Genomic DNA, 21,154 nt, shown 5'->3' with positions numbered 1-21,154 from the left:
CTGTCTGGGTTCCAGGGAGACACCACATTTCTCTTTTGTGTATTGAGGTAAAATGTTTGGAAACCCATGGGGTACAGTAAAGAAAACAGTGCATCTGTGCGATTTATGCTTTAACTGATGTGTCCAGACAAACACAGAGCCTTCCTGTTGCATGGATGAACATAAATCATCTGTGCACTCAAGCTTTGAGTGTGTTTTGAGTGTATACGATGTGCGTGTGTGTGTGTGTGTGTGTGTGTGTGTGTGTGTGTGTGTGTGTGTGTGTGTGTGTGTGTGTGTGTGTGTGTGTGTGTGTGTGTGTGTGTGTGTGTGTGTGTGTGTGTGTGTGTGTGTGTGTGTGTGTGTGTGTGTGTGTGTGCGTGTGTGTGTGTGCGTGTGTGTGTATGTATGTGGGAGTGTGTTTTGCAGAGCACAGCTGTGCTTTGGATTTATCTCTTAAAGCTTCTTTAGACTCTCATTTATCATGGCAGCATATGTGTGTGTGGTGTGTGTGTGTGTGTGTGTGTGGGGGGGGGGGTGCGTGTGCGTGTGCGTGTGCGTGTGCGTGTGCGTGTGCGTGTGCGTGTGCGTGTGTGTGTGTGTGTGTGTGTGTGTGTGTGTGTGTGTGTGTGTGTGTGTGTGTGCGCGTGTGGGTGTGTGCGCGTGCATTTGCGCACTTACGACCGTGCCTGCCCGCACTCGTGTGCATCTGTGAGTGGGTGTTTTAAGTATAATGAGAACAGTATGTATGGAATGGTATTGGTGTTTTGTACAGTACTTACGTTCAATTAGGGGCATTGGGGTCAGTGTCATTCCATTAGCCTGCTTTGTCTTAGATGGCATGATGGCTGAATGCTTAAGTGGTGAAATCCATGTAGAATATAACATATTGGCTTTTACACACTTTTCCCCAGACAATTGCATTAGCCCTAGAACACTAGGCCTACGGTAAATATTGTCACACTATCACTATATGATACTATGAGTATATTTGACCCAATATAATAAATTCCATAAAAAATCTTTCTCATCAAAATATATTTAAAGTACAATAATGCATGGCAAATTGAGGTACCCTTTAATATTTCAACATGAAATTAAAAACAAAACAAAAAAAAAATCATTGGGAAACCCTATAAAAAAATCAAAATCTGTGAATTTTTTGGGGTATCGTTAAAAACATATTCCTAAAAAAAAGAGCTGGGAACTTGTTCCTGCATGGGGGTAACAGGACAACTCACCCCTTTTCCGTTTTCCTCCCGGGATTTTCCCCAGTGGCTGCCCACCCCCCTCCACCACCCCCTTTTGAAGCATCCGGATAAACGCAAAGTTAAGCCCAGCTGTGTGGGGTTTCATCATGCTATATAATAATATGCACAGGCCCGCCTGCAGTTCCCTCTTCCATCAGTATGCTCGGTGGCTTCACCGTTCTGGGGGCTTGGAACTAACATAGTATTCTTTAACCCATATCCCATATGAGGTCGATTCTACCGAATGAATGAATTCTAAATCCCAACAGATTTCTGAAAAACTTGTTACAAATTTGTATTAATAATATTTTATTATTCAAAGATTTGCACACATTTTCAAGAATAAAAAAAAAGATCAGATCTAGTGCGGTACTATAGCACCTCAGCTTGCAATAAAAAATATATATATTTGAAATATTGAAATGTACAGTATTTAAAGCCTACACTCTGTAATTGCTTTCTTTCTCAACCAGTCAAACATTTTAGCTGCTTACATCTTTTCAGATATGACAACACTAAAGATTTTCATCATTTTCTTTCCTAGCAACATGTTCCCGGCCAACTTGGTTCAAGCTACTTTTCAACAGGTAAGCAAATCTTGTGGCTTTCTAAGTGAATCCAAGGGAATGTCAAGGGAAATATGACTGAATTGGAAGAAAGAAACCATAATTAGCTTTGCGGTCTTCACAGAACGCTTCCACGGTCATCTGTTGCAATCCTTACTTCAGAATATTTGCTTCTTTCTTTTTCAAATGGTACAACTCCAGGAGGTCTTACTCTTTGGTGTTCCTTTTCTTTTTTTCCCTGCTGGGGCCTCATGAAATTACATCAATGACTTGCTATCAGTCATTGTTGAGGTCTTGCCTCAGTATGTGTCCAATCATATTCCATCTACACAGCTTCACCACCTCACCACCTCACCTCTAGCGGCTTCATTTCAGCAGAATATTCTTCATATACGGTAGTCATTTATTATGCAGCCCAGACATCGACTGCCTTTTCCATGTTTCACATCCGTACTTCCATAGCCCATAGCAATATCGCACATAATCTCAGTCTGGAAACCAGATGCATCTGCCAGTGCAAAAAAATAATAGTAATGGGCCATGGCAGGCTCACATAATCTCTTTTCTCATCCCATCAAGTATTATTAGGAGCACTGGCTGCCTTTAATAAGGCACCCAGGGAAGTAGGGGTCAGGATGGATTTTTTTTACACCTACTGGGCGAGCCGGTGACCTCTGTCCACTCAGCTACTGTCACCCATAATAATAATATTATTAATAATAATTTAGCATGGATAGGGAAAGAACCTATAACGCAGGAGTAAGTGAATACATGCACACGCACACACACACACACACACACACACACACACACACACACACACACACACACACACACACACACACACACACACACACACACACACACACACACACACACACACACAGTAATAGTAAGTATACACAGACATGGACAGTACTGATATCATTGCTGTGCTTGGCATTGCAGTATCGTACCCAGAGCATCCCGGTTCCCATCCCCAAGCCCACGGTGTCTCAGCTGATGGACGAGACCACACGGCGGCTGTTCGTCTACGGCATCCAGGACGACAACGGCTCCGACATCCAGAACTTCTCCCTGGATCTGACTCCACCGCCCGACGTCATCATGCGCACGTCTCCTGGCACCAGCGAGGGCATGAACGTGCTGGGGATTGTCATCTTCTCTGCCACCATGGGTAAGAGGCCTGCTCCACATAATGGGCACTGCCCCCCCCCCCTGGCCTGTGCAAACCCAGAGGATGGCTAATTAATACTGTACAAACATTATTGTTGAGAGCAACCATGTAAATGTTCTCTGTCCACCGATTGGTTGTTATTTAGCTCTGTAGCACACAATTTAATCCTGGGGGGAACATTTGCCAAAAACAGCCGATCTACGTCATGTTGCAACGAGTTGTCCATTGCAACATAATGTTATCTTATGTCTCACACAGGGGTGTAAACACAGAATGTTGATTGCTTGGTGGTTCCAACACTTCATGCTCCCTGGGAGAATCTATCTAGATCATCCATATTGATTTTGTAGACTCCATCACATCTCCTCTCCTCTAGCATACTGTTTCTCATTTTCAGTAGTAGTAGTAGCTGTTTGTTTTGGACGATGTCAGACTGTGGTAGTGTGAGGCCAGAACGATGTGGTGTGAGGTCAGGACGTGAACTCACACTGATCTACACGCACGCACGCACGCAGGCAGGCATGCATGGCAGGCAGGCATGCACGCACAGCATGCAAAAAACTTTTTTCTCTTATACATTTGAGGACTGCATGATCAGCAGGAGAGCCCTTACATCTATTACAAGATCAGCTCAGGGACCACCATGGGGGCCAAAAAAATCGACCCGTAATGGTCTGTAACTCTGAGAGTGTAATTAAATGGAACCAAATGTGGTTCCAATTTGGTTTCAATGTGTTCACTCAGAGTTAAACAAACCCTGAGGATTCTACAGTGTAGAATCAAATGGGGGCCTAATGCATATCAAGCTGGGGGTTGAGAACCACTCATCTGGTCCCACAAGTAGGACAACCTTTCCATTAATTTGCACACAAAATACATGTCAAAATCTAACAGGCAGATTGCCATGATGAAGCGTGCTGAGCATATTGATGCTCTGCTCCCTGGAGGATAAACCCTAAGCGTTTGAATGCCACTATTGCTATTCCTCTAGCGCCATCCTTAGGGCAAATATCATCATAGCACGCATATCTAATTTTGTAATTCAGTAGTTCTCAAACCACTTCATGGACATTTCATGAACCCCCAATTAGTTTTTCTTTAGGCCATGGGCGATGGACCCATACGGTCAGTGATATGTTTCGTTTAAAAGAAAATGAAAACAAATCTCTTTTTTTGTTAGGTTATCACTATATATAAGGTTATCACTATATTTTTTATAGTGATCATTGATATAGAGTGTTTGTTCAATAACAGGGGTCTCCCTGTCTCTCCAGCTCTTTAATAAACAGAATACATTTCAGGTATAGGTGACAAAATGTAGGTGTTTCAGTTCCAATTTTCATAATAAGTTCATAATTGTGTCATCACGTACAATTCCACTTTTTTAAAATCCAGACTGAGTTCTCTATCCTGATTGGATAAAATTGGTATCCTGATCTGAAAATGCATTTTCTGTTTAATGAAAAGTTGGGGAGACATGGAGTCCCTGTTACTGAACAAACACTCTATAGCAATGAATACTTATTTTAACCAAAGAAACTTCTGTGTGTGTGTTTGTGTGTGTGTGTGTGTGCGTGTGTGTGCGCATGTGCGCGTGCGTGCGTGGTTCAGCTGAGGATTGGTGAGTGATGATGGCTTAGTTGAGTTGTGAGCGCGCAGAACAATAATAATAATAATAATAATAATAATAAACTTTATTTGTATAGCACCTTTCATACATAAATGCAGCTCAAAGTGCTTCACAGGGCAGGACACAAAGATAAAATACAATAAAACACAAGTAGTTAAAATGATAGAACAATGGCAGAGAACAAAATTGAATATAAGAACATAAAATAAATAAAAACAAATAAAAACACCACATGCAGCAAATCAGTCAGGGCAGGGTAGGAACGTGCATAGTAAAACTCAACTAAAAGCAAGGGTGAAGAGGTGAGTCTTGAGTTGAGATTTAAAAATGTCTACAGAGGGTGCGTGTCTGAGCTCGAATGGAAGTTTATTCCAGGCTGTTGGGCCGTAGAAGCAAAAAGCTGCCTCACCATATTTTTTGGTGCACATTCTTTTAGGCACTTATAGGCCAGCATTGGAGGACCTGAGGGGGCGGTTAGAGACATATCTAGGTAGGCAGTCACGGAGGTACGGAGGTGCGAGACCATTGAGAGCTTTATAGACAAGTAACAGAATTTTAAAATCAATCCTAAAAACAACCGGAAGCCAGTGCAGTGATGCCAAAACTGGAGTAATATGTTCTCTCATCTTAGTTCTAGTTAAAACTCTAGCTGCTGCATTTTGGACAAGTTGTAATCTGTCAGTCGTTTTCTTAGGCAGTCCTGAAAAGAGTGCATTGCAGTAGTCAAGCCGAGAAAAAACAAAGGCATGGATTAGCGTTTTTGCATCGTCCAAGGACAAATAGGCTCTGATTCGTGCAATATTTCTAAGGTGAAAAAAGGCAATCTTGGTAACATGATTAATGTGTGAATTAAAATTCAATTCAGAATCAATAATAACCCCCAGGTTCTTTACTGTACTGTTACTTTCTACAGTCAGGTTGCCAAGTCTGCTAATTATTGATTATTTTTGCTCGCTAGAACCGATTATGAGAACTTCTGTCTTATCCTCATTTAGCTTGAGAAAGTTCTCACTCATCCAACATCCAACAAGATTTACAGTACCAGGCAGTTGCACACAGCAAGTTCTGACGTTTATTGCGACTGTATGGTGTGGTGTGTGGATACATAGAGCATATGAGAAATGGGAATGAACAGACAGACAGAGTGGGGAAACAACAGATACATCTTGTGTCTTGGTGCACAGGTGTGTCAGTCTATCTCAGGGGTAACCAACCAGGGGTTCGCGAGCTACCAGTAGCTCACGGGAACCTTTCAAGTCGATCCCGAAGTGTCAGACTGACGGGCAGCCAGCCATCACTGCCAATACACAGCAGAATGTCGTTCGCAAAAAAGAGCAGATCTACAAGCTAACAACGTGTAGAGGCTCGATGCATTTTAGCTTGAAGATCTGTTCCCCTTGCTTCCACCGCACCGGCCTCGGCCCTCCCCCTTTTAGCACTCTGTGCTCATGTGCTGTGTCCTGTGTGTCTGTTGTTCCCTCGCAGGCACACAGAGCGTCAGAGTGAACGCAGCATGATAGCGTCCCCGACACGTTGAATACTGAACTTATTTGTAAAGTTCGAACGCCAACTTTTAACCAAACGTGGGAGAAACACTGTGCACGGCTGCACGCACAAATAAAGAGTGCACTCGGCACTCGCGCACGCACATGACGGATTATTATCGATCAAAACAATCCTTAGCGTCGCTTACAAAAGCATGTGTTGCACAGCATGAATGATAAGTAATCACCGACCTGGCTGGATAAATATCACTATGACAAAGTGTCAAAATGTTTAGTGCCGCTGTCAAAACATGACACAGTGAGAGTTGAAGATTCTAACTATTGAACAAGAAAGCCACAGTTTTGAAGGAAGTGGGTCCTAGACAGGGCTTGACGCTTAGCTCATGGATGCATGGATGATAGACAGACTATCCGTTTTTATCCTTTGATTGATTGATTGAAATATTTATTAACAGTTTGTAGAATTTACAGTACATTTTAAGCACAAACTCAATACAAAGACTGTTAACTGTGAGTGGACGACCCAATTAAGCATTACACTTGTTTACAACAGGGTCCACATTGTTCAATTCATCAAAATCCTGCTGTTCTATCATGGGATATTCGATGCAGGGCAAGATGCTCGATTGTGAATTAAATTGTAACATTCTCCTTGGCTTTGACTACTTCAGACAGAACATCTGACACACAGCTCCAGTAGACTATTAATTTACTAAGCTGTTAACTTACTCGGCTGCCTACCGTTGCTCGTTAAGCAGGTCACACAATGGATATGGACCACTGATATTTATCCAGCCAGGTCGGTGATTACTTATCATTCAAGCTGTGCAACACATGCTTTTGTAAGTGACGCTAAGGATTGTTTTGATCGATAATAATCCGTCATGTGCGTGTGCGAGTGCACTCTTTATTTGTGCGTGCAGCCGTGCACAGTGTTTCTCCCACGTTTGGTTAAAAGTTGGCGTTCGAACTTTACAAATAAGTTTAGTATTCAACGTGTCGGGGACGCTATCATGAACTCGTATGACTGACTCACATCTTAATGACACCCTCAGACTGGCAATCACTAAATATGAACCAGATTTCAAAACGCTTGCAGATAAAGTGCAGTCACAGCAGTCTCATTAAAGGTGGGCTGACCCTGAGAGTATGTCACCATATCTGTGCAAATATATATGGTCATTATGCCTATGTCATTTGAACATCTGCCAATGTGAATATTCATTGAAATGAGAAACAAAATATTGTGCTGTAAAAGCAATTCATGTCCTTTGCATTTTGTTTTATTTAAAAAAAAACTCAACAAAGAAGTTTATTTGTATTTTTGTCCTAATATTTTTTATTTCTAATACATTTGTCTTAATATTATTTGACATTGATAATATAACTTACTATAAGTTTTTTTATTCTAATTTAAGCTTTAGTCTTTGTGTGGATGTGTGCACATGCATTGAGCCTGTCAGAAATAGCAAAAAAACAAGTGTTTTTTCTAACACGTTTTAGTGGTAGATCTTGGCTTACAATTGGGAATAAAATGGGCTTGTGGGCTTGAAAAGGTTGGTTACCACTGGTCTATCTGATAATGCGGTTGTCAGGTGTATCAGATGAGAGTGAATCAACAAATGTATTTACTGCTCAATCAGTCCTTAATCATACGGTATAATCATAACCTTTGTAGCACTAGCTCTCCACCCGAGAGCAACGATTTGTGCTCGACCGCAATCAAAATGTTTTTCTTTTTACATCCAATCACACCACCATTGTGTTGTGTCTTTTCAGGTATAATGCTGGGCAGAATGGGGCCTAATGGCACCGCGTTGGTCAATTTCTGTCAGAGTGTGAACGAGGCTGTTCTAAAGATAGTCGCCATTGTCATCTGGTAAGGCCAGGAAGGTGAAGGCCCTCCTCACACTTCTTCACTCACACACTGTGACTTTACACTACATTTTCTCTACACAAGGTGTGAACATTATTTTTGGTTAGGGCGAAGGTAGCCTTTCAAATGAAAATGTGTCCTTTCCTCACATGCACTTACTGCACTTACTTTGCACTTACTGTGTAATACCACTGAAATTCAAGCCTCCTCAACAGCGTGGAGAAGAACATTAACATAGTTAGAAGGTCAAAATAGCATGTACATATATGCATTAATTCTACCCCTCTGCCTGTCTTTTTTGCTGGCTTATTCACACAACGCATAATTATGATTCTTCTCCACTGAACCGATCAGGTTGCTGTAGGCATTTCTGCACGTTAGACAAATGCCAGGTTCATTTGTTGACCTGACATACTATAGTTTGTATAGTTACAATTATTATAATAATGTTCTTGGTTTACCCAATGATCCTAGAATACTGAGGCACTACACTGTCTTACTGTTAGTGGCTCTGGATTAAGAGCATTATGCAATTTTTTGCGTTGGGCAGAAACCTTGTATGTCCATCATCATTTTATGTTTTTTCATAAATTAATGGCCTGTTTTCTACTTTATTGTTACAGTGTTGTGACAGTATCAACAATCTTTGAAAATGTTTGCATATGATTACCAAAAGTTTGAAAGTTTGAAAATGCTTCAGTATGTCTGTAGGACGGTGTTTAGTCGAAAAGTCACAATAGAGCAGGGAAGAGATGCTATTTGCATATAAAAGCCTTCATTAAAAGATCGATCTGCCCTGAATGACCATAGTCCTTGCATGGACTGAAACGTTGCCATACTGCTTTCAGCCCTGCATCTTTTAATGAAGGCTCTTATATGCTATAAAGACCTACAGTATAAGACCTATAGTGTGATCTCTTTATTCCTGTGTGCATGTCCTTCCCGGCGCTTTTTAATAAATACATTAATATTGAATGAAAATATTACCCAGAGCGTATAATAACTACATAATAAGCAGAGCCTTAGATATAGACAGAGTTACGCAAACTGCGTTCACTTCATGGGGCCAGTCCAATGGCAGCTCTCCTACATAGACTTCTATTGAGCGTGGGGACAACCAACTGGGACAAGTCCTGGACCGGAAGTAGGCAGAAATGCATTGGATTCAGCCCAGCTTTAATGATCTTAAATTCCTTTATTTTAGATTGTTTTGTAGTAATAGTACAACATAAACATTAAAGAGACTTTAGTTGTTACTGTACAATACTTTAAAACAGTTGTCATCGGCCTGGGCCGTGGCTCAGTGGTCCAGGCACCTTGGCTGGTAACCCAGTCTGGCAGTGTGCCGCGGGTTCGACTCCCGATCCCGATGGCCTTTACTGCATGTCTTCCCCCCATCTCTCTCCCCATTTCCTGTCAGCCTACTGTCTGTCCCTCCATAAAAAATATAAAAATAAAGGCGAAAGCCACAAAAATTTAAAAAAACAGTTGTCATCAGTGGCGTTTCCAGGAATTACATTTTGGGCAGGCAAGAATTACATTTTGGGCATGCATGATGTGTTAATTGTCGTCGTCCCGCGCACAATCACAAAGGTTTTTAAAGAGATATACCTGCCAGACAGTAGGATACAAAGTCTAAAAGGCATGCATTTACATTCGCATGGGTGATTGAGGGTAGTGCTCTATACGTGCAACAGCCAATCCGCTGTCCACTAATAGTTCTCAGGTCTTGTTTTTGTCCTAGTGTATGGATTTTGGCCAGGCAGAAAATGGATTTGGACAGGCCTGTCCTCGCCTTATTGTAGATACGCCTCTGGTTGTCATGTTGCACACATGCTTAAAATAGCTCTTGTTTGCGCCGCCTTCGTTGAAAACAATGTATTTCCAACTTCAGCTTGGCTCAGTTCAGGGCTGCATGAACAGCGCTGGAGTGCTGGGTTTCTGCCCCCTCTATATCGTAACTCTTCTATTAGATGGCTCTGATAATAACTACATTGGATCCATTCATTTAGAATACAGGTTGCTTTTTCCATTTCCTGAAAAGCAATGATTTAAGTTATGGATATACAAGGTTTCAAGGGGTGCAAGTGCAACAGTTAATCAAACTTAACTAATTAATATCACTGATTATAAAAAACAAATATTTATTATTTATTTGAACGTATTTTTACCTTTTTTGCAAGCTCACAACGTTAATGTTGTGAGCTTGTATAGGTCAGCTATTTTTGCTATTTTGCATGACATTAATCAGACAATTTAGTTAATTATAAAAAGTCCATTAGAATGTTTTGTTGATACAGTATATGCTTCTCGCTCATCCTAATTATTTGAATAAAATATAATAATGGATAGTTGCAGCCCTAGTTTCAATACACTGGCTCAGTGGTGGAAAGTAACTAATTACATTTACATAAGTACTATCCTACATAAGTACAATTTAGAGGTATTTGTAATTTACTTGAGTATTTCCAATTTCTAATACTATTACTTGTGCTCCACTACATTCGGATCCAAAATGTATTTTTACTCCACTACATTTATTTGAAAACTTTAGGTACTAGTTACCTAGATTTGTATTATTACAAAAATTATTACATAAACCATTTCAGCTCTATATACATTTCAGTCGTTATAAAAAAATAGCAGATCTACAATCTCACAATGCGTCGCAATGTGAGCTTGTAGATCTGATATTTTCAAAAGATGTTTATAGTATACATTTTAAAATATGAAATGAGACATTCTGCATAATTAGTGCTTTTACTTTTGGTACTTTAAGTACATTTTGATGCTGATAAACCGGACGTATTTCAAAAATTTGTACTTTCACTTAAGTAAAACAACCAAGTACTTTTTCCACCCACTGGCTATAACGACACGTGTCCCGGCCATTCCCAAGGTATTTCCCGTTTGGGATTGTGTTCCTGGTGGCGGGGAAGATCCTGGAGATGGACGACCCTTCGGCCATGGGGAAGAAGCTGGGCTTCTACGCCATCACGGTGGTGATGGGGCTGATACTGCACGGTCTCTTCATCCTGCCCGCCATGTACTTCTTCATCACCAAGAAGAGCCCCATCGTCTACATCAGGGGCATCCTGCAGGCCCTGCTCATATCGCTGGCCACCTCGTCCAGGTGAACACTGTTGATTTGAACACTGCACATTTTCATTTGGTTTTAGTCTTTCGAATACAATTTCCTTTGGTTTTAGTCATATTTTAGTCACCTGAAATGTTTTAGTGTTAGTCTAGTTTTAAACACAGTTTAAGTGTAGATCATGTTTTAATGATCGCATGTGGTTGTCAGAAAGAACTATCAATATATTATAAAAGCTATGTGCATGCATAAAGTGAGTGGCAAAGCGAGTGGCAAAGTGAATGGCAAAGTGAGTTAAATGCAATCAGACTTTTCTGTTTGGATGTATGGACTGTGTCACTCAGTAGGCATTCCCGCAAAACCTCTGGGTATGGCGATGATGTCACGTGCATATACCTTCTATATTGATAAGTTAGGATTGGAAAAAGAAGAAAATACAGTAGGCTACAGTAGGGGTTCTCAACCCATGGGTCGCAACCCCTCGGGGAAGAGGGCAGGTTTTTGGGCCCGGACAATCAGAACAGGGCAGGTTTAGGGCCCGGCCAATCAGATCAGGGCAGGTTTAGGGCCAGGCCAATCAGAAGAGGGCAGGTTTAGGGCCCAGCCAATCAGAAGAGGGCAGGGTTAGGGCCCGGCCAATCAGAAGAGGGCAGGTTTTTGGGCCTGGCTAATCAGAAGAGGGCAGGTTTAGGGCCCAGCCAATCAGAACAGGGCAGGTTTAAGGCACGGCCAATCAGAAGAGGGCAGTTTAGGGCCCGGCCAATCAGAAGAGTCAGGGGGTCGCCAAATTATTTTGGGGGTGCCCAAAATAAAACAAAAATGCAATTGAATGGCTGCAATAAAAATGGAAATTTAGAGTTCACATAGTACATGCAAAAACTTTGATTATATCTGGTTTCAGTATTTATTTATGATGTATTCTCACTATTATTAAGGTTATTGTAGTGGTCAATTTGTATTGGTGGTGGTTTTCGGGGGTCCCCAGCCAAAAACGTTGAGAACCCCTGGGCTACAGTACAGAATCTACATACGTGCAGCAGAAGACTGTCCAAAGAGTGCAAAAAAACATTAAATAACAGTAGCAATTCTGAGCAAGATAGAGTCGGAGAACTAATGTAGTTCATATGAATAATGCATAAACTAAAGCTCACATGTATGATTAATTCACTATTTCAGCCTGCTAAGCTGCTACAGTAGGTAGCCTACTGTACAGCTGTTATCTTGGTCAGCCCAGGCAATTACTTATTATTAGATACCTGCATATCATCAGTGTTTCTCTCCAATGACTCAAATTAAAATGTAAAAGACATTTTTTATCACACCAAAGAAAGAATAGGCCTAATTAAATCTAATTGTATGCCTGTTTTGTTAATGTATGCGCTTGCTGATTGCTTATTATGTAAATTAAAATAGTTCAGTCAGACAACTCACGAATAGATTTAACCAATATTTATTATAGAATGAGAATACAAGTGTGCATATGATATTTATCTTGGCGTTCGGCTCTGCAGCATTTTCTCCCTGCTCGGCATTAAACACATCATAAAACATTAAGAGCATTGGATTATAGATATACAATAAACCCCCATGGGGAACATAAATAACAGTGCTGGGGTGGTGGTGGGAGCAAACATCACATAACAACCAGGAACCATGTTACATAAGTTATGTAACATTGGTTAAAGGAGGCAAGAAGATACCAAATGTTAGGTATAAATTGATACCTAGATGAATACTTCGATAGCTCAGCCAGAAAACCCAAATGCAGTGCTGTCTTTACCTTAAAAATGTGTGAATTGCCCTTTAAATCCTGAATGTATAAAGACAGCCACTGAACTGAACCATAACAATGTAAGTAATTTGGATTTTGGAGACTTCTGAGAAAGGTTTCAGGTTTTACAATGTTTTAGTAGGTAATAAATTCAATTTGCAGAGATAGTACAGATAGTACAATTACAATATAATTTAGAGTGATCAACCAAGTCAGTGCAGGGCTCATTGAGTCAGCAAGGGAGCGGATTGGGATTGGGCCTGTCTCTCTCTCTCTCTCTCTCTCTCTCTGCCTCTCATAATGTTTGCCCTTTTTATGTCAATTTTAGACATTGACCTTTGATCACTTTTTTGCAGTGGTGAAAAGTAACTAAGTACATTTACTTAGATTTTGAGGTATTTGTACTTTAATTGAGTCTTTGTAGATTTTGATTATTATTACAAACATACATTAACCACTTCAGCCCTACATTTCTAGGGTCATTTGAAACTACATTTCGGCCATTTGAAAATAGCCGATCGCAACGCATCATTCCACTCAGTTCGTTTCCCCTCGTTCAGGCTGGCCAGGGGGAGGCAGTTTTTATTGTCATTGCCGGGGTAAACAATACACTTTATACACAAGCATAGCATCATTAGGTTCTCAATACAAAATTCACATTATCTCCCCAAAGAGACAGCAGCAACATTAAAAGTAACACATTTGAAAAAAATATATAATAATCATAAATAATAATACTAACAATAATAATAATAATAAAGTGAAGAAATGTATCGAGTAGTTCAGTCAACAGACATGAAAGGGAAAAAAAGAGAGAAAAGAAAAGGAAAGAGGGGAAGGGGGGGGGGTCATCAATCAAAGACAATGATAAATAGTATATGCGAGTTACAGAACGTACCATACATATCTTTTTATAAATACTGTCACAGTACGCATCTACCCACATATTGTACAATCATATATCACATTAAACATTCATAATCTCTTTGTAGAAATACATCTTGGTAATGGTAAATCGCGAAGGGCGTGCGAAGGGCGTCCATTTCTTAATAAATTGCTCATTTTGTAGCTTCACCAAATAAGTAATTTCTTCCATGTCTCTAATTTATTTTACTTTATTCAGCCATTGTTCGTGTGTTGGAGGGTGTTTTCCTAGCCAATTTATTGTGATAGTCTTTTTGGCCGCTGTTAACGAGGAGGTACACCTTTTTCCTACCTTCAAACCCAGTCGGTACTACTCCTACAATAGCTGTCTTGAAATCTTGTGGTATCTGAGTGTCAAACAGTATTCCAGAATTGCTGTAACTTAGGACACGTCCAAAAGATATGCGTATGGTTACCGATCTGTTCTATCCCCACAAATAACCAATTTTGAACAATCAGGCTTTCATATCATATGGGTGTTTTAATGGAAATTGCTCTCAGGAAAAGCTCAACTGATTTTGGCCTCATCGTGATGTCATCAATGTCACCCTACTTTGTATAATTCCTCCTCTTCTACAGTCTTCAGTTCCAAATTTGCATTTCCACTTTGTTTACAATGTCCACTATTGTTGGTTTTACAAGCTGGCATGGAATGGAAACAAGCCTGGTTTTATCTAGCATCAGTATTATAATGACTCGAATATTAAATAATCTGCATATCAGCACCCCCACCACCTCAGGACATTGTGGTACTGCAGCTAAAACTGCTTTCAAAGTCCAGAAAGAAATGACAAGGACTGGTTATATCAGAGTGGTGATTGAGGCTCAAACCATTAGAAATAACTTTGAGGGACATAGACAATATGATATTAAATATTAAAAGCAGTTTTAAAATGCATGTTATTTGCGCTTTAAGAAATCTGCTTACAATTTGCCATTGATATTCTCTCCAAGAGTTAGAGTTTGTCACTTTATGCACCTAGCCATTCTTCTTGTGAAATCTCTTTATTAATTAAACTCGTTTCTGAGTTGTTCAAATGACTTTAACTGATTGGAGGAAAATATCTGGTGGACAAACCTCAGGCGTAGCAAACTCCACCCCTGGAACCCAGCGTCTAGCCTTGAAGGCACAAAACCTCCCATGCACCCAATTGAAGACAGGCCCGATGATAGTTGAGGCAGTTTAAATTCTTTCTGGACTTCCTTCTATATTTTAATTGTGAACCTAGACCAAACTCCAATAGCATCTCCATTTATTTTATTCCCTGAGAAGGGAAGGACTGCTAGTTACTTGCGCAAGCAGAGCGCGCAAGTAATAGGTTCGCCCGGTCTCCTTCGTCGTGACAGCTGTTCCGCCATTCGAGGCTTACGCAGAAAAACATCAAATCTGTGCCTGTGTTGCTGGACCAATGATGACGAAATGACCGTATTTCTTACGTCATCATTTAGAGCTAGTCATACGTATACTATATACATAATCAGTAAAAAATAAAATAGCAAATTGTGCCTGATCTGCTGGGACCAGAGTACGTGGTGTGTATGTGTATGACTAGCTCTAAATGATGACGTAAGAAATATGGTCATTTCGTCATCATTGGTCCAGCAACACAGGCACAGATTTTATGTTTTTCTGCGTAAGCCTCAAATGGCGGAACAGATGTCACGGTTTTTGGCGCAAAGTAACCACAGTATACCGCTAATCAACTTACAACTACACACTTTATACAGTATAGAGTATAGAGTATATATGTATACATATATAGTATATGCCTATATACTATATATATACTATATATATTTCTTACGTCATCATTTAGAGCTAGTCATACGTATACTATATACATAATCAGTAAAAAATAAAATAGCAAATTGTGCCTGATCTGCTGGGACCAGAGTACGTGGTGTGTATGTGTATGACTAGAAAAACTAAAAAGGGATCCAGAATATATCTACAACGATAAAACAGTATTTCTTATATAGATAGAAACTTGAAGCATACTTAATAATACTAGATGTTTATATGTATAAAGTAGGTAGCAAATAGTTACATCTAAACATTAATCATTTCAAACGTTCCTTCACAGAGATACTGAGATTTGACAGTTTACAGCGGTCGAAAGGACTTGCGCGCTCTGCTTGTGCACTAGTTGGCCATTTATGGCCTACTAGTGTGCAACAAGCAAGTATGCACTCGACAGAGTGCAGTTCTAGTTGTGACTGTGTGCATAGAGTTTTCTCAATTTTTAACCACCGGGTTGATTCATAATTTTCTATCCACGTAGTTAGAGGTCTGAGTTGGGCTGCCCAAAAATAGTATTTTAAATTAGGAAGAGCTAGTCCACCAGCGGTCTTGGGCAATTGTAATGTTTTGAGATCCTGGGACGTTTGCCCTGCCAGATGAATCGTGAAATTAATTTATTTAGTAAGTTAAATGTGGCGGTAGGGAGGCAGTTTTTACTGCAGAATGTACCTTTTCAAAATGTATAAAAATCTTTTGAAAAAAGCTGATCTATACGTCCAATCGGGGAAAGTCCCCTCTGTCAGGTGAAAAGAAGCGGCTTGGACTCCTCATGCAGTGACAGAAGCATGAGGTCAGTCTGTTGCTCTCCCCAGGTTGGCAGAGGGAGTGTAGAGCCCAGGATTACATAATTGACACTGGGTGAAAAAAATGGGTTACAAAATCATGGGATAAAAATGTAGAAAAAAAGACATCCTTGAATATTAATTAAGCTCTTAGAATTTATTTAAGTACAGGGTCATTGAGGTTAGACCATCAGCATCAGCAAATGGTCTACAAAGCCTCCAACATTTCATTGCATAATGTTGTGTGATGGTAAAGGCCACTTTATGTACAATGAATTGATACATAATTACTTGGGATGTTACAAGGCCACTTATTCCAGCAGATGACTGAAGAAGGTCTGTGACCGAAACGTTCAGCATGTTGAATAGCACTGTTACAGTATAGGGCTGACCATGCTCCATCCCCCCACACAGCGGTGGAAAGTAACTTAGTAGATTTACCCAATACTGTACTTAAGTAGGCAAATATTGTACTTCTGTTTTATACTTGGGATATAAAAAAATAGCAGATCTACAAGCACACGTGCCGCATTTAACCACTGTATACAAATTTGAGTACTTCTACTTTGGCACATTAATTAAGTATTTCTTTAATGCATTTTTTAATACAGGACTTTTTCAGTGTGTGGATCGAGTATTTCTGCATTCTGTGGGATCGCTACTTTTACTTAAGCCAATAAAATGGGAAAGCATGCATGTCATTTTAGATTTGACCATTGGCTATTCAGAAAAAGCAGATATACACAAGCTCACAGCACGCTTGCATCTGCAATTTCTGAACAATTTTGAAAAATCTTTACAGTGTGAGAACTACTGATCTAGTAGAAGGCACTTCTACTCAGCCTCAGGTTTTCATGGGTTAAATCAAATCAAAGGGTCTGAGAGTATACCACCACACCACTGACTGTGCCCCCTCCACCCACAGCTCTGCTACTCTGCCTATAACCTTCAAGTGCCTCCTGGAGAACAACCACATTGACCGACGCATCATCCGCTTCGTGCTGCCTGTGGGGGCCACCATCAACATGGACGGCACCGCGCTTTACGAGGCCGTGGCAGCCATCTTCATAGCCCAGGTCAACAACTACGAGCTGGACTTTGGCCAGATCATCACCATAAGGTGAGCCGAAGGATTTTTGACTGATCTCGTTGTGACGGCCCCCTGGGCCTTTAAGTCTACTATGGGGTTCTGTGTGTGTGTGGCTGTGCCTTTAACATGTCCATTGCAGTGCTGGATTGGAGGGCGGAGCCAGAGATGATTAGTGGAAGGGGAGACACCTGGCCATTGTCTCTCCAAACACTATAAAGAGACCTGTGCTCTCACAGCACTACAGATCTGCTTTTGTCCACAGGCTGCAGGGGTGGCCGCAGGAGAGAAATCTTGTTAATTTCTTTGTTTTGGGCAGCATGTTTCCCTGCCAATTCAGTTGGAAACTTCAATTCTTTAATTTCTATTATTCAACTATGTAAAAAAAAAACTTCGTTATGGCCCCAGAGCCCGCCATCATCGTGGACACAGAAAACCCCTTCCTCCCATGTGTAAACATAGGAAAGAAGAGAAGAGAGAGTAGTTGTAAATGTAGAAAAAGGAGAGCAGAAAGAGGGAAAGGAGTGCATGTCTGTTTGGCTGGAGGTTAAAATCCCCAACAAGGTGCTCTTTGGTACAAATGTATTTGCAAAAAAGAGTTAAGACCAAGGCACTCTTGTTGCAAGAATAACAAATTATACACCTGCTGTGGCAACATTGCCTTCATCAGGGTGACTTTTAATGTACCGGTAAATTAATGTGGAAGTGAAAGGAAGATGTTTTCTTTCGCTCTGCACACATACATTGATGAATATATTTCACCTGCTCTTTGCAAATTATGTAGCCTATGGACCAGAGGTAGTTGCAGTTGCTTATAATAATAGCTTGAATTTATATAGCGCCTTTCATGAACCCAAGGACACTTTACAAAATGTACCAACAACAATCAACAACTATATGCCATAAGCCTGAGAGAATTCTCACTTCTTGCAAGTCTCCTTTCATAAAGCCAAGGAACACTGAATCTTGTGCAGAGAAAATTATGTTAAAATTACTTTGTTCTTCATCAGGGATCAGAGCAGGCCATTTATATTCATTGTTTTTTTTAATCTCTGCAATGTCAACATCAACAATAAAAGATTACCATCCAAAGTTCAGATCATGCACAGACTCGTCCTCAAGGATTCTCAAAACATACCGGTAATTAATCGAAATGTGACATAGGTCTGTTTACACAATGCTGTACTCTCCCCATTTTCAACATTATTTTTATTATATTTTGACACTTGCTTTGGCAATGTATACGTATGTTTTCTCATGCCAATAAAGCTCCTTTGAATTGAATTGATATTACTAGGTCATTTTGTTTGGCCTAAAGCCACAGCACCACCCACAGATGTTGCAACACGGGAATTAATCCAATGTCACACATTTGTGATTAATTCCAAATTAACAAAATGCACCATTATGGGATTTGCCAGATATAGTGTACGCCTATAAATGTACATGTCAAGCAGATTAAGCATTGCACAACGTCCTTACTCTAATAAATCAGTCTGGAAGTCAGGGTGTGGGAGAGTCAGGCTGGTTGGGACAGACGCACACAGATAAGGGACAGAAGGATGTGTGTCCCTTCCTACTGTCCCCCATCCTCACAATTCCCAAACAGAGTTAACTGGGACCCCCCTGTTCCTGTCCTGTACCAACACCTGGTCCACGGCAAGATTTGTCCAGGCCAGTACAACAACCAGTGGTGGAAAAGTACTCAGATTAGTTCCATCAATCCATCTTCAACCGCTTATCCGTAGTCGGGTCGCGGGGGCAACAGCTCCACCAGAGTGCTCCAGACTTCCCTCTCCAGAGCAACATTAGTGACTTCCTCCTGGGGGATTCCGAGACGTTCCAAGGCCAGTGAGTCGATGTATTTCCTCCAACTGCGCCTTGGTCTGCCCCGGGGTCTCCTCCCAGTGGGACGTGCGTCGAGGACCTCCCTAGGGAGGCGCCCGAGAGGCATCCTAACCAGATGACCGAACCCGAACCACCTCAGCTGACTCCTTTCCAGGCGAAGGAGCAGCGGTTCTACTCCGAGTCTCTCTCGTGTGACTGAACTTCTCACACTATGTCTAAGGGAGATGCCAGCCACCCGTCGAAGAAAAATCATTTCGGCCGCTTGTATTCGCAACCTTATTCTTTCGGTCATGACCCACACTTCATGACCATAGGTGAGAGTAGGAACGAAGATTGCTCGGTAGACAGAGAGCTTTGCCTTCTGGCTCAACTCTCAACTCTAGTTATTTAAGTAAAAGTAACAATACCATAATGTAGAAATGTGGTAATAATAGAAATAGACTTGTACATGTAAAGGTCCTGTATACAAACTATTACTTGAGTAAAAGTACAAACGTATATACATAAGTATGTAGACCTAGATTTACTGTAATGTACCAAAAGTACAACATATGCCAAAGCTTCTAGATCTGCTATTTTTGAATCCTCAAGTATAGGCCTACTGTAGAACATGGGTTTTGTAAGGAAAACCTGAAAAGTAATTCTAAGCTTTCAAACATGGAGTAAAAAGTATAATATTTGCCTCCGAGATGCACTGTAGTGGAGTAGAAGTAAAAAGGTATTTTGAAAAATGGAAATACTCAAACCAGTGATATGTCCAAAACGGTTACATTTCAGGATTCAAATTGCAAAAGTAGCAGATCTATACAAGCTCAAAACGCGCCGCTTCACGCTGTGTTTCCAGCTTGTGGATCTGCTACTTTTGATGTCCGAACGCAACATTATACCTCTCTGACAACAACTCTCCATCCCTCCCTGTGATGTGATGTTTGTGTAATAACATTAAGCGGTCCTCATGGTCTGCAGTCTGCCGTACAGTGGCTTATAATCCCTCCTGATGGTAAAACCCATATGACCTGTATTACTCATTTCCCTCATCACGCCAGGATCATAATCATTTCCCTTCCATCGCCGTTCTGGTGCCGTCTGACTAGGAGGAAAAACTCCATCTGTGCTTTAGAAAAAGATTCAGGGTGGGGTTATGGTTAGGATACTGACACCAGGATACTGACAATGAAACTGACACTAGGATACTGATGAGAGTGTAGAAATGGAACCAAATGGACCCATATTTGTTTGAGAATCTCTAGTAATCTCTATACTAAACAAATATTATACAGCCAGTGCATAGAGCCTATTGGCATGCTGATGCTGGTATGATGGTCGCATATTGACTATACTGTAAGTGCCCTGTCTGAACTAACGTTATGCTCCATGTCACTTGGTCTCTGCCAGTATCACTGCCACCGCAGCCAGCATCGGTGCTGCTGGGATCCCTCAGGCGGGTCTAGTCACCATGGTGATAGTGCTGACCTCCGTGGGCCTGCCCACCGATGACATTACTCTGATCATTGCGGTCGACTGGGCGCTGTAAGTACTGTACATCCATCCCACTGATTGAACATTCAATCAAGCAATGGAAATAAATTGATATGCATAGCATGCCTTCAGTGCAGGATATGGCTGTCATGTTGTTGCTGTTGGCAATGCTTATGTATTGCATGATTAATAGTCCACACAAAAATAAGCTGCCCTTGATGTTATTGGAATGTGTGTGCCAATACTTTTTGTATTTGAGTTCTATGACAGTTATTGTGCTGCATTTAAAGCTGCAATCCATAATCATGTCTAATGATGAATAGAGCTATTTGGAATGATGTCTGACTCTGAACTACAATTAAAATATCAGCACACAACCCCGTTT

At 40.8% G+C, this 21,154-nt stretch overlaps 1 protein-coding gene across 1 annotated transcript in view; it reads left to right on the top strand.

The window, feature by feature from the left end:
- Positions 1 to 21,154, top strand: part of slc1a7a (solute carrier family 1 member 7a) — a gene marked incomplete at both ends in the record, with an annotated part of 53,447 nt that overhangs the window by 30,706 nt on the left and 1,587 nt on the right. Inside the window, 6 exons of the mRNA XM_083781272.1 lie at positions 1,774 to 1,816; positions 2,744 to 2,972; positions 7,887 to 7,986; positions 10,883 to 11,116; positions 17,281 to 17,475; positions 20,686 to 20,820. Of these exons, the coding sequence (XP_083637398.1) occupies positions 1,774 to 1,816; positions 2,744 to 2,972; positions 7,887 to 7,986; positions 10,883 to 11,116; positions 17,281 to 17,475; positions 20,686 to 20,820 (936 nt within the window). The remainder of the gene's footprint in view (positions 1 to 1,773; positions 1,817 to 2,743; positions 2,973 to 7,886; positions 7,987 to 10,882; positions 11,117 to 17,280; positions 17,476 to 20,685; positions 20,821 to 21,154) is intronic.

The sequence above is a fragment of the Protomyctophum parallelum genome (genome assembly GCF_964188405.1).
Source record: "Protomyctophum parallelum genome assembly, chromosome: 14".
Classification (NCBI taxonomy): domain Eukaryota; kingdom Metazoa; phylum Chordata; class Actinopteri; order Myctophiformes; family Myctophidae; genus Protomyctophum; species Protomyctophum parallelum.
This window is presented reverse-complemented; position numbering and strand designations above follow the sequence as displayed.